General features: G+C 33.6%; 1 protein-coding gene across 1 annotated transcript in view; it reads right to left on the bottom strand.

The window, feature by feature from the left end:
* Window positions 1-639: 639 nt before the first annotated feature.
* Window positions 640-9,353, bottom strand: part of LOC115697922 (wall-associated receptor kinase-like 1) — a 31,086-nt gene continuing 22,372 nt past the window's right edge. The window contains exons 2-3 of the mRNA XM_030625095.2: window positions 2,400-2,528; window positions 640-1,804 (exon numbers count right to left, since the gene is read on the bottom strand). Coding sequence (XP_030480955.2) covers window positions 750-1,804; window positions 2,400-2,528 — 1,184 coding nt within the window. The 3' untranslated portion in view covers window positions 640-749. The remainder of the gene's footprint in view (window positions 1,805-2,399; window positions 2,529-9,353) is intronic.

Here is a 9,353-nt window from a genome sequence, read left to right as displayed (position 1 = left end):
CATATGTAAGTATGAGCTAGTCCTACATGTAAGCTGGTAAAATATAAAGACATGTGCAATACAATTAAACTAGAGCTCAACTATCTCAAGATTTAGATCAAATGATCTATCATCAACTAAGTGACATTAACTTAGAAAAGATATAACGATAAGTTTATGTTATCTTTTCCACTCTCAATATTGATCAATTCTGATGTATAGCCAATGCATCTGTATCTAAATTACTTTAATAATGCCTTGGAAATGATATTTCACTTATCTAAGTGTAAGCATACTTTATCGCTGATTATCACATCACTGTAAGTTTGATGCACTGATAAATTGTGGAACTAAATAATTTGAAACCTGTAATCACAATTACTTTGTACTGTGACGACATCACTATAATTGTAAATAACTAAATGTTCAGAAGTTAATAAAACTTATATATTAATATTATAATCACGTAATAAACATGTGAGCAAAGCATATCACAATGCCAAGATATGATTTTTGATGTTTATTGAAAATAAATAAGATTACAATGAAATTAAATTTTATTTAAAGCATAAAATCCCAGCTTCAAGAACAATAATATAAACTCTTTATTATATATATATATAAATATAAACTTTTACTATTAACAAAAAAAAAAATATTAACTCTTAAATATGATCATGTTATAAAAAAAATTCTATAAAATCCCAAAGATCAATTTATAAGTTGTAAGATATTTGACCTCTTCAACATAATTTAGCATGAGTATTCTTTTATGTATTTCTATCCATTATTTTAATGACTTCTAGCTTCATGACTACCTCTTTCATCGTTGGACGATTATTACCATGCAAATCTAAGCAACATTTCGCAAGATTGGCAAAAATCATAATCTCTTCCAGTGGTCCCTCTAGCACTTGAGCATCAAGAATGTCAAGTAGACGATTCTCTCGCATTGATATAAGAAAATATGTAGCCAAACTCCTACCTTCTTCTGTTCTTATTAGAGAAATTGCTTTTTGTCCAGTCAAGAGCTCCACAAGAACCACACCTAAGCTATAAACGTCACTTTTTACGGTGTATTGGTTTGATTGAAGATATTCTGGATCCAAGTAACCAGCAGTACCATAAACTACTGTTGTCAAATGAGTTTGTTCTAATGTAATCAATCTTGAAGTACCGAAGTCTGCAATTTTTGCTCTAAATTTTTCATCTAGAAGTATGTTTGTCGACTTAATATCTCGGTGATAAATTGGGAAAGATGCAGCTGAATGTAAGTACGAAAGAGCTTCTACAACTTCAATGGCTATTCTCAAACGCATTTTCCAATTTAATTTAAACTCTTCACTATAGTTGTGAATGTAGTATGAAAGAGTTCCATTAGGAATGAATTCATAAACTAAAAGAGGAACTTCAGTCTCGAGACAACATCCTAACAACTTAACGATGTTTCTGTGATTGATTTGTGAAAGAATGACTACCTCATTAATGAACTCTGTAACTTTGGCTTCATCAACTTTGGTTGACTTCTTTACCGCGATAATTTTTCCATCTGCCAGCATTCCTTTATACACAGTTCCTTGGCCTCCTTTGCCAAGAACCCTATTTATATTAAAATGGTCAGTGGCGTTTTCTAATTCTTTGGAGTTAAAAACCTTGATTTTCTCAACATTAACCTTTCCAGCAGATATCTCTTGTTCCAACAACATACCTCCATTTCGTTTGAAGATCTTTTTCACGTGTTTAGCATCATTATGTTTCTTTAATGTTTTGTAAAAGTACCATGTTGTAAAAAACAGAAACAATGCTCCCAAACCACTAACAATACCTGTATAATAATGACTTGAGTTATTAAATAATATCAATTTTTTTTTCGCATCAGTGTGTTTAATTATTCTTGCTAAATAAAGAACCATGTTTTATTAATCTTGTTTTAGAAAGTGATAACACATTTAAGGTAGTATAGTGCAAGATAATGTTATGAAATTTAATTTACGTAGTTTCGAATTTCTATTGTATTACAGTTATAACCTCATTAGTCATATCTCTAAATCTAATACAATATAATTTTTAGACTTACATGAAATTTAGTTTGAAAAATGAATTGCAAGATTATTTTTTACATTCTCTACGCTTAGTTATAATAAAATATTTTTCTTTTCTAAAACAAATACTACTATAAAATAATAAAGATATATGTTATATCTTTTATTATCTCAAAAAAAACCTATGATATGACATATAACTATTATTAAAACTTAGTTATATAATTAGAGTTTGTTAGTTTTATTAAAACAAATTTTTTTTTTCTGTTTTTTTTTTTTTTGAAAAACTTTCATATATAAAGAAACAAGACAATATGAAAATATTAAAAGTAAATAAATTTAAATTCACATAAAAAATTCTTAAAATAATTTATTTACCAATAATGAACTTATTGATATTTTTCCGTGACTTCTTCCCGCATGTGTAGGAACCATAATTGTTAATGCAAATGGTATCAGTCAGATCATCCGAACATACCATAGGATTTTCTTTGCATTCATTAATATCTGAGACATTTATTTGCAAAAAAATAAATAAATAATTAATGACTAACTTGGACAACCAACATTTAAATAATTAATTATCAAACTAAAAAATAAAATATCATATCTTATATTTCATATATGTACACATAACTATTATATTTTTAAATGATAAAAAAGTGAAGGACTTGCATGTTGTATTTCTTAGATTTTTAAAGAGGTTTATAATAGTAAAAAATTGAAATTTTTCCTTGAGGTTGTAACTATACTTTTCAAAAAAAATTAACTCTCTTTTCTCACTTGAGGTTTTGCTCTCTCAGTGGTCAGTTTTTCTTGCCATTTTGTGTAATTTCTTTCTAGTTTGTGTTGTGTGTTTGTAGTATGGATGAGTTTGTTGGAAATAGGATTAGCTTTGCTATAATAGAGGATGAGACAAGGTGCTTCGTGGTGCGGAGATTTTTGAGGCTAAAGGACGGTCGCTATTCAGGAAGGGATTGTTAGGGAGACTTTTTGTTACAAAATATTTTATTTGAAATGATTTCAAAGGCACCATCACCCAACTTTGGAATCTTTTGAGTAGCTTGATGATTAATGAGATGGGAGGGAATTGATTTCCATTTCTTTTTATCATGATGAAGATTGTATGGAGGTCGTGAAATTTTTACAATGGTTTGTTGGTGGTTAAGTTGATAGATGATGTGGCCAATACAGAGTTGGGGGAGCTATTCATTTACATCCTTTTTGGTCCAATTTCATACATTTTCTCTCCATGGTAAGACGAGGGATGTGGGTGAAGTGATTGGGTATCGAATTGTAGTGCATCAAGAAGTCTACTAAACGAATACAGATTTGAAAATACAGAGAAATAATTTTGATAAGTTCAGCTCAATTCAATCATGAGCCAGAGTACTCTTTTACAGCTATCCAACAAATGAATCCTTAGAAAATATTCTTATCCTAACAACTTTTACAATGATTACACATAGTACAATTTCATAACCAAATTGCCAGGGAATCAAATCTTTCTATGCTTCAATGTCAGTGTATTGCAATGCAATGCACCTTCAGGGATGACACCTCACCACCATTCCAAGTTTGCTCATTTCTCAATATCTCCTCTCAAATGGAAGGCTGATGTTCTCACTCCAAGTTTGTCAGCAAGGAATGTGAATCTGGAGTGTGACCGTGCCTCGGTTAAACAATCTGCAACCTAATCATGCGAGGAGATATATCTTACTTCAAGTTGTTTTTGCAGAACCTTGTCTTTGACATAGTGAATGTCATTTTTGATGTGCTTGGTCCTTGCATGAAAAAAAAAGGATTAGAAGCCAAGGCACTTGCACTCATATGGTCACAATAAGTAACTGATGTCACAGTAAGAGGAAATCCATTTTCTTATAGCAAGGATTCTATCCAGGACATATCAGCAACAACATGAGTTGATGCTCTGTACTTGATCTTGAGACAACATGTTGTTTCTTGGATGACCATGACATTAGAATGTCTCCAAAGAATACACAATGACTTGTAATTGACCTCTTGTAATCTGGGCAGCTTGCCCAATCAACATTAGAAAATCCATTCAGCACACACCTATTGCTAGAGCTGATGTGAAGACCCTGCTGCTTTGCTCCTTGAAGATACCTAAGAACCCTTTTAATTCCACACTAATGAAGAGTTGTTGGAGCTTGTAGAAACTGGCTTAATTTATTGACAGCATAGGCAACGTCTGCTCTAGTGTTGCAGAGGTACTTTAAAGCTCATATGGTACTTCTATAAAGTGTAATGTTGTATATCGGTTCCCCATCTTTTGCTAACATAGGCTTGCCAGCAGTCATTAGAGTGGTCAGGGTTTGATATTCTGCATGTTGACTCTTCAAAAGATATCCTCTATGTATATAGTCTTAGTTGGATACAAACCAGTGCCATCTCTATGGACCTCTATGCCTAGAAAGTAGTGTAGAGGCCCTAGATCTTTTAGTGTGAACTCTTTGTTCAATGTTGAGATGAATTATGTCATTTTGTTTGAGTGATTGATGGTGACAATTATATCATCAACATAATACCACACAAAGATGACATATTTGTGGATATTCCAGAAAAAGGCATCACACCAGTATCCAAGGCATCACAACAGTTGTAGAAGAGGCATCACACCAGTATTTTAGGAGCATACTAGCTTGAGCTAGTTGTGTCAATCCCATTTCAAATGTGTCGATGCTTTCTTTCAGCTTGATCATTTTGTGATGAGGTGTGAGGGCATGAGTGTTGAAATTATATTCCTTGTTTCTTAACTAAGGTTGTGAAAGGTTGATACTCACCTTCCCAATCAGTTCTAAGACACTTAACTTTCCTTTCAAACTTGTTCTCAACAAGAGCCTTAATTCAAGGAAGGCATAAAGTGCATTGGATTTGAATTTTAAGGGATCTAACCTGGTAAATCTACTAAAGTCATCAATGAAACGCACATAATATCTATGATTGGTGTTAGATTAGATTGGGGCAGGGCCCACGAGTCAGTGTGTATGAGATCTAAAGGAGCACTGGCATGAGATTGAGACAATTTAAAGGGAAGAGCATGAGCCTTGCCAAATTGACAGGCATCACAGAAAGATTCACTACTACAAAATAGGCTTATCCCAATGGTTAATAAAAGGGTCAATTATGAAAACTGTTGGAAAAGGTAAGGAGAGGTTTTTCCTAACAGTTTAGAACTAAAGCAAAAAAACTGTTGGGAAAACCAATGCCAACGGTGGAGAACCGTGGGCAATACTAAATAATTTTTTTTTTTTTAAAAAAACAATGATTGCCAACAGTTAATAACTGTTGGGAATACTAAGTATTCCCCACAGTTATAAACCATTGGGAATACTTAGTATTCCCCACAGTTATAAACTGTTGTGTATATTTAGTATTCCCAATAGTTTTAAACTGTTGGGAAAAATTCTTTTTAACATCTTATTTTACTATGAGATTTTACTTTATTTTAAATAAACAAATAATAAAGTAATTAACTAGAATAGAATCAAATAGGGTATCATTTTTCAAAAAAATAAAAAAAAGAAAGAAGTTCTATTTGCACCCCATAAAATGATAAATACACCCTATTATTAAATACACCCCATAAAATGATAAATTCTATTTCCTTATATTATTTTATATTAATTTCAATACTTTTTTTTTTTTATTTCGCTTTCATCATTTTTTTAACTCATGTATATATATATTTTTTCTAAGTTCTATTTCATATAATTTTTTATTTTAATTTTTCTGTCATAATATTTAAAATATAATTTATTTTTGTTTGATAGATATATTTTTTAAGAATATGAATTGAAAGAAAAAATTTATTAAAATTGGGTGTTTTTAGAAATTTTTAAGTTGTAAATAATTTTTTTTTTTAAAAAAAAGGTATCAGATTTTATTTTATATTTTTTCTCAAAAAAAAAAAGATTTTTATTTTATTTTAAATAAATAATTAATTGGGGTATATATAGAAAAGGTTTCTAACCCTAATGAGAAAAAACTAATTCAAAACACTATCTCACAGCCGCACATCAAAGCTTCTCTCTCTATCTCAGTCGCAGTCGGCAATGGAGGAGACGAGGATGGGCTTTGCACAAGGGACGGTGGAGGAGACGGCGACGGGCTTATCGTAAGGGGTGGTGGAGGAGACGGCGATGGGCTTTGCGCAGTGAGGGTCGGATTGGACGAGTTATCTCCGGCAACGAAATCCATGGATTTCAATGGATCCAATTGAATTGTCGTCTCCGTGAATGTATTCCTTACTTCGGTTGGTCTATTTTGTGTTAGTATAATTCAAAAAAATTTTGAGATTTGATTTGTGAAAGCCCAAAATGTGATGTAAGAAAGGCCATGAGCCGGGAAGAGAGTCTTAACCATATGCCCCAGCCAAATGTGGTACTTAATGTTCCCCTCCGACGTTAACCCAAACACCGTCAGTATCGACGATTCACTTGCACTGGGAAGAACAGAAATGACTGGCAAATGTTCCCAATCAACTTTAATCTTAGTCCTGAAATCTCAAGCTTCAATTTCCATCTACCATTAATTAATGCCAATATATATTTTTATTGTCCTGAGTTTTTTATTGCGAAGAAGACCATCACTGTGAAGAAGATCATCATTGTGCTGAGATTGGAGACATTTTTTTGTTTAGAAATTAAGTTTAATATTTTTTTTTTGTTAAAGAACTGTAATATTGACATTATTAAATATTTTTTATTTAGAGATTATTTTTATTATTATTAGAAATTAAGTTGTAATATTGATGTTTATTATTTATTTTTAATTGTATTTTTTGTTCTGAATAATATTGTATATATTGTGAATTATTAAAATATATGAATTATGACACCCACATCGCCAACGGTTTTAGGAACCGATAGAAAATATTATAAAAGATAATTATAAACCGTTGGGAAAAGCCGATTTTGTAGTAGTGATTGCACTTCATTCTTGGAAACTTTTACATTACTTGACTCTAACACTTGACTCAAAATACGAGAAGGTGGGTGGCCTAATCTCTTATGCCACACATCAATTTTGGAAGATAAAACATTATCAGTTCTTGATTGATTTACATGACTCTTAGACTTGGTAGTAGAACTAGACAGAAAACAAGACTTGGACTGAGATGACTCTGTTGTTACTGGGTTGGAAACTGGAAAATTGAGTTGACATTGAGGTGACTTGAGTTGATACAGACCATCCTTAAGCACTCATTGAAGCAACACTCTCTTTGTCACTTTGTCCTTCACCAAACACTAATCACGATAGAATTCAATCAGAATATTATTATCAAAAGTGAGCTTCGATACACTAATTAATTTCTTAGTAATTTCAGGCACATGTAGCATATCTTTTAACAGTAAACAACTACCATCTTCAATATACAAATAACCATTACCAATGTGAGTGATTTTGAGCCTGTTACCATTGCCCAGAATGACAGACTCTTTACCTGTGTAATCCTGCTTCTGGCTCATGTTGGAAGTATCAGAAGTAATGTGATTACTTTCTCCAGTCAGCAAACCAAGCATCATTGTCCACTATTTCAAGGGTTGCAACGAATGCATTATGGTTGCTTTGGCATTCTTGCTACTAGTTTTGAGTGTTGTTATGATCAGACACCATGAAGCTTTCATTGAACCTGTTGTAGCACACTGCTGCTGAGTGGCCATACTTGCCACAAACTTGGCAAGTTGGCCCTGGTCCATTTGTGCGACCCTTTCCACGAGATCTGTTAGTGCCACCACGATTACTAGAGAATTGTCCTCCACTGTTGAACTGTTGATTTTGATGTGCATATCCACGACCTCGACCAGCAGATCCAGATCCGATTTTGGTTGCAACATTTGCTTGAGGTTTCCTCTTGAGTTGCGAGTTTGCAACCTCTCAATCTTGCTGTCAAAGCTTAGGAGGATATCTCAAAGTTCTTGCCATGTGGTTTTAGCTCTAGATTCGATTTGAACCACTATTGAAAGATACTGTGCATCAGGTCCTAATAACACATTAGTAACGAGATGTACCTTGAGATAGGGATCTCCGGCAAGGGCCAGTTTTTCTTTTGTCTGAGATACTCTGTCATGGGTGTTGAGCCTTTTCTCACTGTTTGGATCAAGGTGCGGGCATCATCCATCTTGGATTTTGAGTAAGAACCATACATGCTTCGTAAAGCATGCCACAGTTCAGCAGATGAGGCAGATTCCATAACCTCAGTTGCAATACTCTCTTTCATAGAGCTGTAAAGCCATCCCAAGAGTAGCTGGTCATTTATTATCCAGTGCTCAAACTCAGGATTCACAACAACTTCAACATGTCTAGATTCATCTGGTTCACCTGCAGGAAGAAACTCCAATGGACACTCTTTGGTTCATCTGAGATGTCTATGTAACCTATGTCCACAAACAATAGCAAACACCATAGTCTTCCATAAGGTGTAGTTGTTTCGATTGAGTTTAAGGGAGAATGGTTGATTGAGAGTGGTGAGTTGATTCTGGTATAGGCATGTTTCGGGAAGAGGAAGCACCATTTTTAATGGTTTGAGTTCATTGGATTGTAGAAGCACCACATGTGCTTGCAGCAAGAGCATCATTTCCATCGCCAGGAGTTACCATGGCAAAGGCCTAGGGTTGGCTCTGATACCAAGTTAAAAATACAGAGAAATGATTTTGATAATGTTCAGCTCAATTCAATCGTGAGCCAGAGTATTGTATTTATAGCAAAAGGAGGATTACACATACATAGAGAAAGAAGGAGCCAACGACTCTTTTACAACTGACCAATAAATGAATCCCTTGAGAATATTCTTATCCTAACAACTTTTACAATGATTGCACATAGTACAATTTCATAACCGAATTTCCAGGGAATCAAATCTTTCTATGCTTTAGTGTTGCTGCAGTGTATTGCAGTGCAATGCACCTTTAGGATTGACACCTCATCACCATTCCAAGTTTTCTTATTTCTCATTATGCAGATTGTTAGTATCTTGGGTGTTTCGTTATGGTCTGTGTCCAGATTGATATTGCAAAACCATTGCATAGGGAGGTGAAGGTTTATTTGATGGATGATCCAGATACTAGATTTTGAACATGAGTTTTTCAATGTCAATGGACACAATGGGATGTCATTTGTTTGGAGAAGTATTTTATGGGACGAGAGGCTCTTCACATTAGGATTTAGTGGAGAGCAAGAGATCATCGCGAGATTCATCTAGCTAAGGACCTATTGTTACAAAGGTTATCTACGTTCTGTCCTAACATCTTTGGCGGGATTGAGAAGTAATGAGTGGCACGTGAAAATTTTATTGTTAATTGTAGGTGG

This window comes from Cannabis sativa, chromosome 7, assembly GCF_029168945.1.
Source record: "Cannabis sativa cultivar Pink pepper isolate KNU-18-1 chromosome 7, ASM2916894v1, whole genome shotgun sequence".
In the NCBI taxonomy this organism is placed as follows: Eukaryota; Viridiplantae; Streptophyta; class Magnoliopsida; order Rosales; family Cannabaceae; genus Cannabis; species Cannabis sativa.
The sequence above is the reverse complement of the archived record's forward strand: the minus strand, read 5'-3'. Positions and strand labels throughout refer to the sequence as shown.